The 19916-nt window shown below is 40.1% G+C and overlaps 1 protein-coding gene and 1 long non-coding RNA gene across 2 annotated transcripts in view; both read left to right on the top strand.

Annotated features, from left to right (window-relative positions):
• LOC124254944 (dynein axonemal intermediate chain 4-like) overlaps positions 1–19151 on the top strand; it is a 54028-nt gene extending 34877 nt beyond the window's left edge. Inside the window, 7 exon segments of the mRNA XM_046688784.1 lie at positions 1376–1530; positions 3267–3393; positions 4724–4811; positions 5324–5452; positions 5811–5908; positions 6827–6902; positions 19116–19151. Coding sequence (XP_046544740.1) covers positions 1376–1530; positions 3267–3393; positions 4724–4811; positions 5324–5452; positions 5811–5908; positions 6827–6902; positions 19116–19151 — 709 coding nt within the window.
• LOC124254940 lies at positions 14888–15242 on the top strand. Its single transcript, XR_006892583.1, has 2 exons — positions 14888–14979; positions 15099–15242. It is a non-coding gene; the product is annotated as an uncharacterized LOC124254940 (long non-coding RNA).
• Positions 19152–19916: the final 765 nt, after the last annotated feature.

The raw sequence follows: 19916 nt of genomic DNA, 5'->3' as shown, positions 1-19916 counted from the left end.
ATAGAAAAACCATGATTTACTAGTATACAATGACTTACATACCCAAGTGGTTATGGGTTATTGAGATCGTAGACACTTCTTGTCAATGGTGAATGAGACTGGATAGGGTATGGGCTGTGTGTTTGGAAGGGAGTGGGATGCGGGAAAGGGGATTGGATAACAGCATCTGGTTAAAAATCCACCATTTGTCATTCACTTTAACTCTGAGGTATATGAATATTTGCCTATGTTGTAATAATGTTTCATTAGATATCATACTTGGCTACATTCGTCACCACTCGCCCCTTTCCGTAACCTCCAAGAAGACTCATCCCCCTCTTGATGCTTGATATGTGAGAAAATATGACAAACCAATCAGAACGAGCGTAAGTGACTGCGGTGTTTTGGTAAAAATAATCCCGAGTACTGAAATCCTTTATGGTCTTATGTCATTGTTTAAAAAATCATGAAAAATATATATCGCCGTATTGAAAGTACAAAGAACTTAGCTAACAGGATTTTGCTGCCTATTATGAAGATTTTATATAAGAGTCATGCGATTGACAGTGAGAGATTCAAATACACGCACGTGCGTTTGTTGACATAACGGCTCTTATGGGTCCAACTGGGGGTATTTCTGACGATCTTGCGGGCTTGCGATGGAGATTGTACATGCGCTTCCAACAATTTTAGGAAATGTAATTATAAATCACTACGAGTTTCAAAACAATAATATTAAACATATATCTGCATGTAACTAATCAACTCTAATCTTTAACATTGGGCATATATTTCACCTCTCTGGGAATATTTTAGTCTGACTTTTTTGGGGGGTCATTCATATATTTTTCAGCGGATTCCTTTAAAATTCCACTTGGAGTATAAAAGCAAGGTTACACGAATGTTCAGTTTGTGAAATATTTTCAAGTCATTTTTGAGTTTCTGCTTTGGGATTTAATGTAGCTTTTATAAATTTTATTTACATATTTGATAAAACAAATCCTATTTGTGATATGAAGTACCATTGGTATCAAACAAGAATAGAGTTATCATTCCTGTTTAAAGTAGTTCTGATGTTCATGCGCCAATAATGAAATCCTTCCAGAGGGGCACGAGTCGCTATTCGGCTTGTCCCAGAGTAACACGAGTTGGTCATGAATGACTTGGCTAAAGTCAGGAAAAGTATTCCTATAAATTCAAGTGTTTATATATGTTTCATGACACAAAGGTACTTTTCCAGTATGCTTATGTACAAGTCTTCAGGTATGAAAGACACTTTATGAAGATCGAGGTCTTAGTGGTTGTATCTTCACACCAGTAAATACAAACTACAACTCTCTGCCTCTTTCTTGGACTTTCTCACACATTCTCTCTCCACATTTTGTTTTGCTAACAGCGGATCAGCAGGTAAACACACAGCACCAGTGTGGCAGATCAGGTGGATCGAAAAGGAGCGAGGGTCCGGGGACGAGAGGGCAGAGGTCATAGTGTCTATCTCCACAGATGGACGGGTCACACAGTGGTCAATCAGGAAGGGTTTCGAAAGCTATGGTCAGTATGTGGTCCGATCTGCTGGTTGAAAGTAGAACTAGAAAGTCTGAATTAGATCTTACTGTAGGATTTGTCAGTTTGCAAGATACCTATTTGAATTTTGTAAACTTATTTGACAAAACTGGCACATGTTGTAGGTTTACAGTAAGTTGTGTCCCCCAACTCATGCCAGTAGCCTATGGGTTTGAATCCCAGAGTCATCCTGATTGTTTCTTGGTTTGTCAGCTCCTTACCCATTATTGGGGGTTTCACCTACATGACTACTGACCCCAGGTGGGTGGTGGGGTAGCCTTGTTATCCCCGCGTTTAGCGCGAAGCGGGGGCTATAGTATTAGGCTCCGTCCGTCCGTCCGTCCGTGCATGCACGCTTAAGAACGTCTACGAATTAGAATATCTTAAGAACCATTGACTAGAATCTTTTCATATTTGGTACCTAGGTTCATCATAGTGTAAGAAAGGTCCCAGTCAGGTTTGGTGACCTTGACCTTCATTTCATTTACCCTTGTCAGCGAGATATCTCAAGAACAGCTCTCTAGATTCTCTTCATATTTAACACCAAGCTTTATCTAGGGAAGGCACAGGGCCCAATCGATTTTGGTGACCTTCACTTAATTTTCAAGGTCACAGTGACACTTTGAAGATTTCAGTTTGTTAACCTGCATGTTAAGATGGTCAGCGAGATATCTCAAGACCCATTCACTGGACTTTCTTCATATTTGACACCAAGCTTCATCTAAGGAAGACCCGTGAAGGTCTGGGTTAGAATATTGATCTTCAGTAACCCATGCTTGTCGTAAGAGGCGACTAACAGGATCGGGTAGTCAGTCTCGCTGACTAGGTTGACACATGTCATCGGTTCCCAATTACGCAGATCGATGCTAATGCTGTTGATCACTGGATTGTCTGGTCCAGACTCGATTATTTACATACTGCCGCCATATAGCTGGAATATTGCTGAGTGTGGCGTAAAATTAAACTCACTCACACTCATCTAGGGAAAGTGCAAGGCCCAGTCGATTTTGGTGACCTTCACTTAATTTTCAAGGTCACAAGACACTTTAAAGATTTCAGTATGTTAAATTACATGTTAAGATAGTCAGCAAGATATTGCAAAAAACATTCACTGGAATGTTTTCATATTTGACACCAAGCTTCATTTGATGAAGGCGCAGGGCCCAGTCAAATTTGGTGACCTTCACATATTTTTTCAAGGTCACTGCGACACTTTGAAGATTTCAGCATGTAACTTGAATTCATTGGATTTTCTTCATAGACTTTCAAGACTTCCCTTGAATGTTTTTCAATAAGCAATTTCTTTAGTACCATTTTTGCATATTTCTTGCAATTTGACATTCAAGTCAGTCTTGAAAATATTTGTGTGTTTGAACAACTAAAGAAGATATCAAGAGGGGTTGACTGGTCATGTTTTGTTGACATTTAACTTCATCTTAAACTTTCATTACTTTTTAAGTTTGATTTGATTATGTCACCTTAGTGACAATGCTTGTGGTTTATGTGTCCGCTCATCATGCTGAAGACCCGGGTTCGATTCCCCGCATGGATACAATGTGTGAAGCCCATTGCTGGTGTCCCCCGCCGTGATATTGCTGGAATATTGCTAAAACCATACTCATTCACTCACTCACTCATTCTGGATGAAGCGCTAAAGAATAAAATGGCACCTGATCACGTGTTTATTATAGTCTTATGAACAAAGGTTCATGATTGTACTTCAGATTTAATGCGTTTGAAGAGAGTCCCCACCAGAATCGGAGGCAAGACACGGGAGAAGAAAGGAGAAGCATTTATCTCACGACAAGCTGGCGGACTCTGTTTTGACTTCCACGCAAGAGACACCAATATGTAAGTGTTCTAACATTGGTTAAAAGTTACGTGCTGCCACTCACTGTGTAGAGATGCGTCCCTTCATGCATGCCAGGTATTTTTATGGGTTTGAATCCCAGCTTTGCGGTGATCTTGTGTCTCTATTGGTTATCATCTCTGTTCATTCATTTTTCCAAAGTGGTAAACTTCTGAGAAGTTAAAGGCACTATATCACACCCCACTTCTCTAAAAATAAATAATGCATTTCTCTCATTAATACTAACTATCAGCCCCAGGGAAGATACCATATAATTGATTGAAAATTAATTCACGTGTTTAGATTACAATCTTAAATTAAAAAGTTTGAATGAATTGATGCAATGTTGCATTAAATCGACTCTCGCCCCCTACTGCCCGAACATTATTTCAAGCGAACCCCATAGAGTTATGTCCCTTGGAGCGCTCTTTATGAATATCCTATGTGATTGAAAACAAGTTTGGCAAACACCGACAACACCACGTGCAACACCACGTGTACGGGGCAAATGTTTACATTTTGTATGTTTCAAGTGCATCAGTAGGAAGCTAAAGTGAATGTATATGCCCCTATATAAATAAAATAGGCCAAAATATTGTCAAAAATGTGTGATATTGTGCCTTTAAGTTGGGTTACCATAGTCACTTCAGGCTTTTCTTCCACATCAAGTTGATACATAGTGATATAACAGAAATACGACTCTATTGTCATTGAACGATGCATATGATATGTCATGAATAAAAACCAACCAAAATATAATAAAGGCGGTGAACACAAACTTATTACATGACAACTGAACATGTATGATGCAGGCCCTTCACTCATGTATTTGTGCTCAATGGCCAGACAGGGCTACAGGCAACCCAGTTGTCTTAAGGTACCGAAATATGTTTCCTGATTTTAGGCATGCAATAAAATTTAGATTGTTGGTTCAAATCCCAGTTTGCCCTGATTGTTTAAACATTTGTCAGCACCATACCCATGGGTTTTGAACCAAAGGTAGAAATGCCTGAGACCTGAAGTAACAGGAATACTGTTCAAAGTGGCATTCAGTCCACCCAGCTGTGAATGGGTACCTCGTAAGGATGGGAAAGCCACATTAACTCTCTTGTAGCTGCAAGAGTGGAATGATCCACAGTTGAATTGTTAATACAATGTGTCTATTGAGGAAAAATCAAATCGGTGAGCCTTGTAGCAGCTGAGCTGGATATTGCGCTAAATAAATGTTAGTATGATAATAATAAAAAGACAACCTATCTCACTCATAGATCACATGATAAGAAAACTTCACATTGATGACGTTCTGAAACCTGCAATGTTCTGCACTTTCAGCTACCTAGCTGGTACAGAGGAGGGCCACATACACAAATGTTCTTGTTCCTACAATGAGCAGTATCTGGAGAGCTACTCCGGACATACGGTCAGTTATGGCTTTTGTTTATCAACCCTGTACTGGGGCTATCTTGTATCTAACTAAGAATCATTGTACAATTTTGAGAGGGTGGGTTTGGTTGTTATGATCAGCATCCGTGTCTATGATCAGCATCAATGTCTATGATCAGCATCCATGTCTGTGATCAGCATCCATGTCTATGATCAGCATCCATGTCTATGATCAGCATCCATGTCTGGGATCAGCATCCATGTCTATGAACAGGGTTTCTTCCGAAGAACTTTCCCACCTTATAAATCAGATGTAACTGCATATGCTGTTTGAAGCAGTGTGAAACCCAACTCATCACTCATTCATTCACTGGGTAAAAATAGTTCATATATTGTATAAATCTTTCTGACAATGTTGGCCAGTCATAAAGGGAGACTACTCTCTCAAATTGTGTAAGTTATGCAGTATTACTGGCCAGTCACAGACGTTTTCTGCTCAGACAAGTTGTGTGTATTGTAGTGTATTGATGATGTTGGTGTATGTTCCAGAGCCCTGTGTACAAGATCCAGTGGTCACCGTTTGTGCCAGACATCTTCCTAAGTTGCAGTGCCGACTGGAGCATCAGACTATGGCACCAGGACCAACAGAAGCCAATCCTCACCTTCCTCTCATCTACAGTACGTACACTTGGTCTTGAGACTAATTGGGGTGTGGTGTAGCCTAGTGGTTAAAGCATTTACTCGTCATGCCGAAAACCTTTGGTCGATTCCCCACATGGGTACAATGCATGCAGCCCATTCCTGGTGTCCCCACTGTGATATTGCTAAAAGCGGCATAAAACCATACTCACTCATGACCAATTGAAGTCTACAATTGTCCTTTCACCAAGACTCAAGTACTTAAAGTTTCATATAGGAAATATATAAATATGTTATGAGATCCTTGTCTATGCAATGAAAAGTCAAGCACTGAATGTGACAGCACGTATTTGATTTAATGAATTGATCAGTGAGAACCTTGCATTTGTTCTTTCAGAAAGCTGTAAATGACATATCATGGTCTCCGAGGTCATCAACGGTGTTCGCGTGTGTCAATGAGGGAGCTGTAGAAGTGTGGGACCTCAATGTCAGCACGTGAGTTACGTCCCTTGTTACAGAGATCTGTGGTTTCTTTCACTGCAATAAGTTTAATTGTTGTTAACATGTCTGAGATGCTTTGTGTGTTATGTACCGTGTAAGATGTTATCACTTCCTTAGCTTTGATCCTTGAGCAGGGTCTGAAGATTGTGCATTCAATTCCTAGCTTGTCCTCAGTTTTTATCATTGATCTGTAAGCACCATGACAGTGCTCATACGTTTCACTACGGCATTATGGCCACCTCCATGGTGTAGAGGGTGTCTGCCCAGAGAGTGGAATCGGTGGTTCAGTCTCCTGCTGGTATCATTCAAAAATATATTGTGATGTGGTACTTGTTGTTAGTCTGTCGATAACCATAAAGATGCGGGCTAGAATTGATCTTCAGTAACCCATACTTGTCATAAGAGGCGACTAACAGGAATGGGTGGTCAGGCTCGCTGACTTGGTTGACACATGTCATCGTATCCTAATTGCATAGATCGATGCTCATTCTTTAGATCACTGGATTGTCTGGTCCAGACTCGAATATTTACAGACTGCCGCCTTATAACTGGAATATTGCTGAGTATAGTGTAAAACTAAACACACTCACTCACTATTCTGGTGGTGTTTGAAGTTAAGGGGCTGAGGACTGGCAGGGTCAGTCAGTGTAATGTGTCTGAGTGGGGCATCCATGTTAAACAGCAGCATGGTAACTCAATGGACTGGCACTATAACACATTTAGCATGGATTTGTTCAGGTAGCCACACACACATGCATGCACATCAATGTGCAAGTGCAATAATCTTGAACCGGACTTTAAGCCCATTTGGGGTTTTATTCTGTATCAAGGTGATAATCTGTGACAGCGGGAATCAGTCTGTGTGTTTGGTTCCATGTTACACATGTTTCTAGTTTCTGTTCTGTGTTACAGTTTAGACCCAGTGATAATCAACAACCCTACAACAGACACTAAACAAGTATCTGTCACGTTTGCCAAAAACTCAGAGGTAAGGATCTCATCTATCCCTAACAATTGCTCATGAAATTTTTTTCCTTATCCTGACTCATGCTCTTTTGCTTGTCTCCTTCCTCTTGCGAACATAGTGGAACACTTGTATCTCCCTAATTGAAGTTCCCTTCAATGTAAAATCACTAATTAGTACACCACGAGTTACCTCCCTTCCACAAGCGGGGGAGCGAGAGCCACCTCTACCCATGTGCCTCACTCTCTCCTTCTTAGCCCAGTGAGCTGGGCGTGAGGCGCCTGTGTCTCCGACACACTATATCCTTTGATTATATTTAGTTAGTTACCTCGTATATAGAGATCTATAGAGGTTTAGCTAGTATCTTTCAACAATTATATATTGATATTTAGTAGTGTTTCTACTGTTTATGCGGGGCCCGTGCTGTTGCAGTGGATTACGTTGATAAAAATTCTGTACTGTTGCACATTCGTTTTTATTCTGCTGCTGATCCGCATTTAATATGCCCTAGCTGTACTGCGCCATGTTTCATGTGATTCCGTTGCAGTTCGCGATACTAATTTATCAATTCTACCTTTAATAAATAATTACTGCGTTTGAGGCAGCGCGCAGCAGATGGAGTCGCATTATGCAGAGTCTAGCATGACTGATACACCTGAACCCCTAAGCCAGTCTACTGCTGTTGGTCGACCCCCTCCCGTCTGGGTTTCCGCTAGAATGGTGGAAGCGTGGGGCGTAGTCCGCCGCCTCAAGCGTCCTGCTTCCCCAGACATCCCGCCGTAAGCACTGAGGGGTATTCAGCGAAGTCTACTAGAACTTTCTCAGCGAGATTGTTCTCATCGCGAGATTTGGGCCTGTATGATGATCAGCCGATCATCATTCCTGATAATACATCAAAGAATGACTGATGTCGGCAACAGTGATGTCAGCGCGCCAGATCAACATTCGATGATCTTCCTGAGGGTCCGTCGCTACCAACACTCAGCGCCAGACTTAGCACCCCAGGGCAGCGTCGACCTCTGAGGGAATTCAGCGAAGTCTACTAGGACTTTCTCAACGAGATTGTTCCAGCCGCTGAACTTGGCCTCTCGATGATCAGCCGATCATCATCCTCGGCGTATGAGACAAGTAGCGACCGGTGACAGCTACAATGACATCAGCAGAGATCGTCATGCAGCCTGATGTCTCTACACTGATGTCAGGCGACTTACCTGAGGGCCCCACCACTAACAAGCGCAGAGATGGCACCGACTACTTAAATCGCAGACCATCCCAGGCGAGCTACTACGGCAAATCATGAGTGCGTGATGGAGGTCACTACAGACTGGAGAAGCAGCCAGCCCAGAGTCACGAGCCTTGGCGAAGGCTCCAACTTAGAACAACACTCTAGAGGCACCTCCAGTCAGCGTAGCAGCCAAGGCGATGCAGCCTTGAAGGAAGTCGCCAGACCACCTTGACGAAGGACCCAGATGTACAGCAGCCTTGCGAAGGCCTTGGCGCGGGATAGATCATCACATTCCTCGGCTTCATCCTTAGATGCAGACTCAGCCACCAGACCTCCGCGGAAGCCTTGGCGAAGCTCAAATCGCCGTTCCCCAGCACCGAGCGAGGAAGCTTCGCGAAGCGTTCGTTCAGCGTTCGTTCGTGAAGGCGTTAGCGAAGGCATTAGCGAAGGCACTTTCGGGAAGGACACCCGAATATAGATCGTCATTTAACAGAGTCAAGGGACTACTCAAGAGCTTAGCGAAGCTGTCAATAGTCTCCGATCTCCTCGTACATCACCACATCGATCGCCTCACAGGTTACCACACAAGTCTGCACACAAGTCTACATCACCTTCCTAGAGTGGCAGTGCGGCGCAGACATACCTGATGAAGGAAGGCGGCGCCAGATGCTATCACCCTACCTCCGATCGACCCGATTGCTGCGGTAGCACAGAATCTAGACATAGCATCCCATAAAGCCACAAAAGTTCAGACACCATAATTGCGAACTTTCCGCCTAGAAGTTTTCCACGCACAACATGGACCCCTTCTTCAAGGCTTAAGACATCGATGAAAACTACAAGTTGATCATCGATATCAACAATAAGAACTACAATGCGTAAATTGGTTCAGTTGAATCCATGGCCGAGGCGTATGTTAGTTGGCCTAAATAGATCTAGAGCGATCATTGAGACACTTATCACCAGATTTAAGTAACCGACTTCTGAAAATGATAAGATGATCCACTCGGCCCTACTTATGCAGAACCAGCAAGTCCCAGGCCGCCTCCGCGAAGAAGAGCTAGAGCCTCACCAGCTACAAAGGGCGTCGGCGGAGGAGTAACCTTCGCCGACCCACATCCTGTTAAACACAGAGGCCATTAGCGAAGCAAAGCTCTCTATATATATATATATATATATATATATATATATTCTAATCGGACTTTGACTCGATACCTTCGCGAAGGTCGCGAAGGCTAAGTGGCTCAAGTCTACTTCACCAGTAGATCTAGAAGGGATACTTGAGAGCTTAAGTGAAGTCTCCGGCGTTCACCGAGGAAGTCTCCTCCAAGGTCTCCATATACTAGCCACTTTCGTCATATATAGCTACTCCTCAGTCCGTTCAAGACATCGCATAAGTTGTCTATCAACTGTATGCCAGATGCGATCTATAAGCCTCTGTGAAGACAATTGCACAGGCTATTTACAACACAGAGCGTCGCTGTATTAATTTGTCAGCGGCGTTTCATAGATCTTCACAGAAATCAACTATTCGTTATAAATTGCTAGTATATGCAATCCCGGACGGCGATCACGATTATCTACATGCGTGACCATTACGCATATCTGCAGACACAATTCAATATCGAAATTGAACAGCAGCCTTGTTACAGCGAGTATAACTCATAATCGTCAACATTTCTGAGAAGAAATATGTACAACAAATTCAGCTTTAATTCTACAATTATGGCGATACATTCATGTATACAGTCTACAAGCTGACAACTTACAAGTTATTGTACCTTTATATATAAAGAAGTCGAATTATATTCAAAACTGAAGTACTTTCCGCGACAGCCAGGAAAATAACCTACCCAGCATTAATATTACAGAGCAAGGTATTTTTCGCCGAAGCTTTCGCGCGTTTACCATTAATCCTCGAAACCGTGGTCACTTTCGGGTAACCGGGGAAGTTCACGATGAAGACCGATGATTGTTCTAATATCAGCGGCGGCACTATATTATACAAGGTTCCTTTTCCTGCTACACGGTGACATCACAGCGGGTACTCTACAGAATCAAAATGCCTTATTCTGATTGGACCCGATGAACAACGCCCTACACAGAGGTCGAGCATAGTTCACAGTTCAAGACATAGGTTGCAAGTGACAACTTTATATCAATGAGCGAGCAAGCCTCCTTACAGCCCAGTTAACCTGAACCTTCATGATTAGGCTGCTTTCTTCAGGTTAGAGACCTCCCTGTCAAGTTTAGACAAGGGCACAGCAGTCAGGCGATTTTACATAAAGTTCATCGAGGACACAAACTCCGGTTGTGCACATACATCGTCAAGGACATGCATAGCGATTTACCTAGAGCGGCGTGATACAAGTGGATCGAAATCCACAGCGTTTCAGACTACACCTGAATTTCATCATCAAGCTACTAACACAACTAGATGGTTAGTAAACCTACTAAGTTTCTGTTTGGAGAATAAGCGGAAGTTTCACATTACCAACTTGGGGATATGAATATAGTGCTACAACACCTCACAAGTGAGGTTTATGAACATGCCTGGATGACATACTTGGACTCCATGATACGATGATGCTATCAGCTGGCCAGCAAGAGCACTGTAAATTTATCTCCACCAAACCAAACAGGAAGAAAAATACAACAGATTTTTTTTCCTCTATCATCAACTTCGCAGAGTGTAGTCTCACGTACTATATCTCCGTTTGGATCAGAACTGTCATACTACGTGCATATACAGACAGATGGACCTAATCCGACCCTCCATGAGCTTTAATACTCTTGATATTAGAGCCCTAACTTCTACAATTTCATCTACACAAATGTTATTTGAAATAATGGAGGGTTTATTACTGTAGATCCGATATGGTGGTTGCCAACCATTATCTGAGAGATATCACCACCGAGGACATCTCAGGTATCCACCAATTCGATCCCATGGTCCTTGCACAACAGTTGACAGTTCCTCGGAAGAAGATAAGTCAATCTTACAGATTTTTACTTATCTTATAACAGTACTAAATAGCTTCATGCTATATATAATTTGCTTAAGCTCGTTTTTATCATCACAGTGGTTACATGATAAATGCATTAGCTAACAAACTCTACAGAGTTTTTTTGGCTATTATATCGTTAGCTTAAGTCAAGTATATTTTAAGCATAGTACTATACTCATATTGTAAAATACATTAGCTAACAAACTCTCACGGTTTTTGCTATTATATAGGTAGCTTAAGCTCATTCATATCTTAAGCTCAGTACTATGTTTATATCATATAACTATATTAGCTAACAAACTCTAAAGAGCTTTTGCTATTTGGCTTAAGTTTCATCATATCTTAAGCAATATGGTTACATTATAACATGTATTAGCTAACAAACTCTATGGAGTTTTTGCTATTATATATGTAACTTAAGCTTATTCATATCTTAAAGCGCAGTACTATGTTTATAGCATATAGGTATATTAGCTATCAAAACTCTAAAGAGTTTTTGCTATTATATATTGGGCTTAAGTTTTCATCATATTTTAAGCTTTATGGTTACATTATATCATGTATTAGCTAACAAACTCTCTGGAGTTTTGCTATACATATGTAACTTAAGGTTTCTTCATATCTTAAGCTCAATACTATGTTGATACCATATAAGTATATTAGCTATTAAAACTCTAAAAGGTTTTTGCTATTATATATTTAGCTTAAGGTTTACTTCATATCTTAAGCTCAATACTAGGTCTAAATCAACATAATAAAATGTATTAGCTATCAAACTCTCACGGGTTTTACTATTATATATATATAGCTTAAGTTTAATCATATCTTAAGCTCAGTACTATGTTTATAACATAAAAGTATATTAGTTAATAAACTCTAAGGAGTTTTTGCTATATACATTTAGCTTAAGAATCTAATCATATCTTAAGCTTAGTACTATGGTTACATTATAAATCTATTAGCTAATAAGCTCTACAGAGTTTTTGGCTATTGTATATGTAGCTTAAGTTAATTATATCTTAAGCACAGTACTATACTCATATTGTAAAATATATTAGCTAACAAACTTTACTAAGTTTGGCTATTATATATGTAGCTTAAGTTAATTATATCTTAAGCACAGTACTATACTCATATTGTAAAAATATATTAGCTAACAAACTTTACTAAGTTTGGCTATTATATATGTAGCTTAAGTTAATTATATCTTAAGCACAGTACTATACTCATATTGTAAAATATATTAGCTAACAAACTATACTAAGTTTGGCTATTATATATGTAGCTTAAGTTAATTATATCTTAAGCACAGTATTATACTCATATTGTAAAATATATTAGCTAACAAACTCTACTAAGTTTGGCTATTATATATGTAGCTTAAGATAATTATATCTTAAGCACAATACTATACTCATATTGTAAAAATGTATTAGCTAACAAACTCTACAAAGTTTGCTGTTATATATATAGCTAAGCTTATTCATATCTTAAGCTCAGCACTGTCTATATCATATAAATATTTTAACTAACAAACCCTAAAGGGTTTGTTATTATATAATTAGCTTAAAATTAATCATATTTTAAGCTTAGTGCTATGTTTATATCTTAAAGTATTTTAGCTAACAAACTCTAAGGAGTTTATACTAGCATATTAACAAGCTTAAGTCTATTAGTCTTAAGCATTGTATTAATATTATATATACTTATCATAATAAGTACATTGTAATAACCTCTATATGGCAGCTGATAAGCTGGCAGCAGGAATTCATCAGTTCAATGCCTTTATGAAGTTCTCATAGGGTTATTACAATCATCACAGTTCAAATCACTAATTATTAAAATCCAAAGTATTATATATTCCCACCTCCGGCTCTGTTGGATTCTACAAGCAAAAGAGCATGAGTCAGGATAAGGAAAATATGTAATTTTTTGAGTAAAATTGATATTTTATACTTATCCTGACTCATGAATCAACCCTCCCATCCTCCCCAAATAACACTTTGGATTTCCCTGTAAATTCAAATGTTGGGCTCAGTATATGAGGAGAGAGTGAGGCACATGGGTAGAGGTGGCCCCTCGTTCAGCTTGTGGAAGGGAGGTAACTTCGTGGTGTACTAATTAGTGATTTTACATTGAAGGGAACTTCAATTAGGGAGATACAAGTGTTCCACTATGTTAGCAAGAGGAAGGAGACAAGCAAAAGAGCATGAGTCAGGATAAGTATAAAATATCAATTTTACTCAAAAATTACATAATATTGCTGACTATGACAAACAAACAATTATTACCCCTGTTTCCTATTTCATTTTGTTTACAAATAACATCCTTTCGTCTCTGCCTCAGGTTGCTGCTCTGAATGGGGTAATCAAGGCCTCACTAGCCAGCCAGTTAGAAAATGTGTCCAGTACTCAACCCAAGGAAAGCAGTGACGACTTTGATCTGGACATCTGAACACCTTTCACGAGTATTACAATATCTGAAACCAACCATGGAGTACTGACAGCACCACAGTGCTCTAAAGTTAACCAGGAAAAGAAACTGAGCTCATTTGAAATCATCACATCCTGCTGTCAATCTTAAACTATATGAATTTAATTTTTCTTACCTCTGTGGACACATGCAAGATAAAATTTGAATTTAATCCAGTCTTTTTCTTTTTTTTATCAAAAAGATGAAAGAGTTCTGTTGAAGCCAAGTTCTAAATCTATAGTATGTGATGAACACGCATAATGCATAGTTTCTTACTTTCACTAATTTGGGCACAAAGTAGAGGCACTTAACTCCAAAATGTGAAAGAATAATACACAATTTCACACATGCTGGCAGAAACAATTTAATAAAATGTTGAAATTGTTATTTTTGTGTAAAATGTCAGTTTTACTCTGATCACAGAGTGAATTGACTAGTTGGGTCTAAGTATTGATGTGAGGATCACTGAAAACTGCAGCTTGGAGATACTTGGTGATGAAGCAACAGAAGATGTTGCTCTCTGTCATAAGTTTCAAGTATATAAATATAGGTGGTACATTTGCTTAAAATTTCAAATAACCTTCATCAAGTGATGTATCACAACTGTTTGTGTTGACATTGAGCTTATTTCATACAAGAGTCTTTGAACTTACAACATTGAAGTCTGCATGTGTGATACTAAAGCAACTCCTTCTTTCATATTTCTTAAAGTCTGGTCAGTCATCATAGTAATTGACTGTTTATGTATATTCATGACATAAGGCAATGTGATATAATATATCCGTCCACACTTGTAAATACTTAATGCATCTCAGCCAGTATATGTTTCTTCCGAAACAGTACAGACAAGTTTCATGGGGATCTTATTAAAGTAGGATCTTCTTCCAGCTACTCTATGGTAAGTCTGATGTTGATAGGATTGAGTGTCATGATAGCATGAGGGGATAGTCAGGATCATGCATATTCTGGCTGGCTCTTTCAGATTGTCACATTCCATCCATATTTGAACCAATCCCGTCCATATCTATCTGTGGTACAGGTTTGTGCAGCATGAAGTATTTAAGAAGTCAGGATCATGCATATTCTGGCTGGCTCTTTCAGATTGTCACATTCCATCCATATTTGAACCATTCCCGTCCATATCTATCTGTGGTACAGGTTTGTGCAGCATGAAGTATTTAAGAAGTCAGGATCATGCATATTCTGGCTGGCTCTTTCAGATTGTCACATTCCATCCATATTTGAACCATTCCCGTCCATATCTATCTGTGGTACAGGTTTGTGCAGCATGAAGTATTTAAGAAGTCGGGATCATGCATATTCTGGCTGGCTCTTTCAGATTGTCACATTCCATCCATATTTGAACCATTCCCGTCCATATCTATCTGTGGTACAGGTTTGTGCAGCATGAAGTATTTAAGAAGTCAGGATCATGCATATTCTGGCTGGCTCCTTCAGATTGTCACATTCCATCCATATTTGAACCATTCCCGTCCACATCTATCTGTGATACAGGTTTGTGCAGCATGAAGTATTTAAGATCTTGTTATTTAATGACTTTTAATGTTTTTCCATCATATATATTATACATTGTTCAAGAATGTTTTGTTTTATGCAATTCTAATTGAATATGAAAATTAATAAATATGAAAAGAGAAAGGTTCTTTTGTTTTCACTTGTTCAACTATTCTTAGACAATTAGTTGATGTAGTGACTAGAGGTTCCAGTCCAGGGTTAAGGTGACAGTAATCATGACCCCCTCAATCACAATCATCTCAAGTAAGAAGGCGGTGGGGTAGCCTAGTTGTTAAAGCGTTGGCTCGTCATGCCGAAGACCCAGGTTCGAATCCCCATATGGGTACAATGTGTGAAGCCCATTTCTGGTGTCCCCTGCCGTGATGTTGCTGGAATATTTTGCTTAAAGCAGCGTAAAACCAAACTCAGTCAGTCAGTCTCTAGTAAGGAGTTTTGGTGGACGACTTAATCATCCCTACTTCTCAACATCCAAGCCATTATATTGCTTTAACAACATTCACCAATCAGGGACCCGAGCATGTTAGAAATTGTTGACATACAGCTTGAAGTTTCATAGAATAACAATAATGGTAAAATGAAATTGATCCTAACTTACTGATTTGCTTTTATATACTTTCAACAATACTTTAGATCCTAGGTTTTATTCCCGGTTTGCTCCGATTATGTTTCCTGCTCTGTCGGACTTTAGATCCTAGGTTTTATTCCCGGTTTGCTCCGATTATGTTTCCTGCTCTGTCGGACCATACCGTGAAGGGTGGCGGGGTAGCCTAGTGGTTATCATGCCAACCCAGGTTCGATTCCCCACATGGGTACAATGTGTGAAGCCCATTTCTGTCCACCGCCATGATATTGCTGGAATTTAGCTAAAAGCGGTATAAAAATAAACTCACTCACTCATATACCCGTGCACATGGGTTTAAAAAGAAAGAGGTAGAGGACTTGCATGCATCTGGCTTTCCTCCCATGGGTTTACGCTGAGAAACCTGAAAGAGGTAGAGGACTTGAATGTTCATTGCATCTGGCTTTCCTCCTATTGCATATTGCAAGCTGATACGCTGAGATATACCTGAAATATTTGGCAAAGCAGAGTTAAATCTGGCTCACTGAACCACTTGAAATGTTCATATATTATTAGAGGTCAACAAGTATTAACATTTAAGGAAAACCAAGTTCTATGGATAGTCAACTTCTTTATTGCAATGAGTGCGACGGTGTGTATCAAGCAAGAGATCAATAGAACTTGTTTTTCCTTTATCTATACAACTTCTAAAATGCCTCTCAAAGAAAGTATTAACATTTCTGTACATTGTGCTTAATTTCTGACAAGAACACTGATACATGTGTAAAACATTTGGCTTTTCAGTGATCTTAATAACAATGTTTCCAAGAAAGTGTGAATGTTTAACAGTCTGAAAGTTGTAGCTTGAAATGGAACACAGGTGGCACAACATATACTTTTTCTGTTTGTGTTTGAAGTGCCATAAAATACGCCTTCAGCATGCGTAAGAAGGAGACTTCTACTTGTACATTGACACAGTACCTACCCCACAAGTACGACCACAAAGTCATTGGTATCACATGACAGCGATTTTAATAAACATCCAGTATCGTCCTATTACCCAGCAAATGGCTTATATCTCATAAAACACCCACTTGTGCAACATTTCATAGAATCATATTTCCTGAAACTACGATACCTTGGTATTCCTCGAAAAAACAACTTGCGAAATATGCAACCTATAACATCTTGAAGAAGAGTAGCCTTGTCTCCTTGTGGGTACAACATATTGATAATTAAGACTAACATTACTGTTATGTTTGGCCAGGATGGATATAAATCTGCATCCTTTTTCACAAGTGCTAATAGTATACTCCAAAAGAAACTGTTTATTTGTGATGCACTGATGCTGAAGATCCTGGTCAGAATTTTCAGCAGCTCATGCTTATTGTTAGAGGCGACTAAGAAGATCGTGTGGTCAGGCTCACCAATTTGTTTACTGTGTGTTATTGTATCCTGGTCGATGCTCATGATGTCAATCACAGGGTTGTCTGGTCCAGACTCAGATATTTACAGACTGCTGTTATATAACGGGGAAATGGTTGATTGTTGCGTTAAACGAGCCAACAAAACACGAAGGAGCATGTGTTTAACCCCAGACACATTGTATGTATTATGTGGTTGTATCGTATGTAATTTAGACGAGTGGCCTCTTTCATACAGATAAAGATTGACTGATATAAACTCCTCGTGATACCACAAGCACAATGTTTTATTCTTCACAGGACCGAAAAGTAAATTGACTTCGTGACTTAGTTCTCTTTATTCCTTGAGGAGCATAGGGCCTCAACCGTTGTCCTCCACGCTTGCCGGTCAGTGGCTATGCTCTTGGTAGCCTCCCAGGTTAAGCCGGTTTCCCTCAGTTCCTTTTCCAGGCTTCGTCCGTCTATAACTATTCTTAACACATTGGCTACGATCAAAGATAAGAATTCTTAGGGCTATGAACATTTCGAGAATAAGGGCCCAGGGCCTAGATTTTTAAGGCTCTTTTAGCGCCAAGATAGTCGTATGTTTGTTAATGCATGGCACTTGACTATCTTAGTAAGGGTTTTAAAAATCCAGGCCAAGGTCTGTTTTGGACGTCCTCTTTTCCTCTTGGTGATGTTTGTCTGGTGATGTTTGTTTTGTGTCTTCAATCCAACGCCACTTTTGTCGCTTGATCTGAGCAGAGACTGGGTCTTGGTTTGCTGCTCCCCACAAGTCAAGTTTGGAGACTTTATCAAACCACTTGATGTGGAGGATCTGTCGGAGACACTTGTTAGGGAAAGTCTGTATTTTGATGGAGCTGGTCTTGGTTACTTTCCACGTTTCCGATCCATAAAGCAGGAAAGAAGAAAAGTATCTTAGTATCTGACAATAGACCTCAATGCTTTCAAGGATCTTTTCCACTGTAGGCCAGCAAGACATATTTTACGTCCGTTGCCTAAGGTTGGTGGAAAGTGTGTTTTGAACTTAGAATTGTTGATAAAAGTTATAATTTTCCATTCGCTTTATAAATAATAATAACTTTTCCATTGGGATTTTTATGATCGTGTCCTATTCATCCGGAGAAGGTTGGTGGCGAAAATAAAACGTGGCTCTCAAATATGAACCGTCTTTCTAATGCAAATATGGACTTGAAATATGAACCAGAAATACGAGATAATAGGTGCATTATATGGACTTGATATGTATAAGAGAGGTCACAGAATTCGAGATAGGGAAGTACCATTACATGCTTATATGTTTATGTCAGTGACGCGCCGTAACACACTCAGATATTATCTCTTACAGACGCTAGAAAATATACTCAATAAAACATTCACCTCTTTACATGTGATGGCGGTGGGGTAGGCTAGTGGTTAAAGCGTTCACTCGTCACGCCGAAGACCCGGTTAGATTCCCCACATCGATACAATGCGTGAAGCCTATGTCTGGTGTTCCCCGCCGTGATATTGCTGGAATATTGCTAAAAGCGGCGTAAAACCAAACTCACTCACTCACTCACTCACTATTCTGAAACAAAACCCAACCTTCAACTTTCCCTTTCTTCTCACTTTGACTTTTTCATAAGGACACTTTCAAATGGGAAAGTACCATACTTCCTCTAAAAGGCCAGGAGCATTAGACATGACATTTCGCTTTAGGGGACGAACGTTTGAACTTAATAGTGAGTGAGTGACTGACTGAGTTAGGTTTTACGCTGCTTTGGGCAATATTCCAGCAATATCACGGTGGGGGACACCAGAAATGGGCTTCAAATATTGTACCCACGTGGGCGTGACGCTCGAACGCCTTAACCGCTAGGCTACCCCACTGCCCCTTGAACGGAACAGGCGCTCTGTAGCACGTGGAATGTACTGCAATACACTAATTTGCCATCTGTTAGACAGTCCACAATCTAATTTGTTCAGTTTTCAAATTATGAATTGAGAGCACTGCCAATATATTCCTCAAAGTGTAGCCTGGTAATTAAGTCGTCGGTTTCAAGCTAGTGCCGTGATATTCGAGACTTGCCTTCTGACTGGCTAATGTCCACTTTTTTTTATCAAAGTTCGCAAAAAGGTCTTTTTGATCGGCAATGAGGGGTCCTCGGGTCTTTATTCAGCGGTAAAACGAGAACTAATATCTGATTTCAGTGAGATTCGCTTTCTCCATTCGAGATAGGATTATTAGACACACTGCTGTAATGTTGCTGAATGCGGGGTTAAAAAACAAAAACAACACAGGGACAGGATTATTGGACCCTACTAAGCCCCGTACTCTTAAAATGATACCTTTTGTGACGAGTCTGTTCAGCCTGCTTGCTGGCAGTTGTTTTCGCTGCTGTCAGTGTACAGCTGAATATCAGCGGACTGTAAGCATGAGTCTGGGACAGCGACACCATTAGTTAGATGTAGCAGCGGTCCACACTGTCGACGTCGTGACCTGGACCATCAGAGTCGCCCAGTCTGACCTCCTGATCCAATTTAGTCGTATTAATAGTGCTGGGTTGTACTCTACCCATAGCCCCATGGGAGCTTATTATAAGAAATACGATAACCTGTATGTCTGCCGCAGTGTCTGGGTTACTTCTCGCCAATGTCTTCATGTCGAGCGAGTGAGTATGTTTGAGCAATATCTCGGTGGGGGACTCCAGGGTCCACTGGCACAAAGCGACCGCACTTCGCTAAGGTGATTGTAACTCCCATACTTTAACATAGACTTACAATCACTATATACTCGACTATAAACATCATTGAACATTTGAGATATTGCAG

Source organism: Haliotis rubra, unplaced genomic scaffold (genome assembly GCF_003918875.1).
Source record: "Haliotis rubra isolate DU_JTF1 unplaced genomic scaffold, ASM391887v1 Scf588, whole genome shotgun sequence".
NCBI classification, from domain to species: Eukaryota; Metazoa; Mollusca; class Gastropoda; order Lepetellida; family Haliotidae; genus Haliotis; species Haliotis rubra.
Note: the sequence above shows the minus strand (reverse complement) of the source record. Positions and strands in the feature narration are given on the sequence as shown.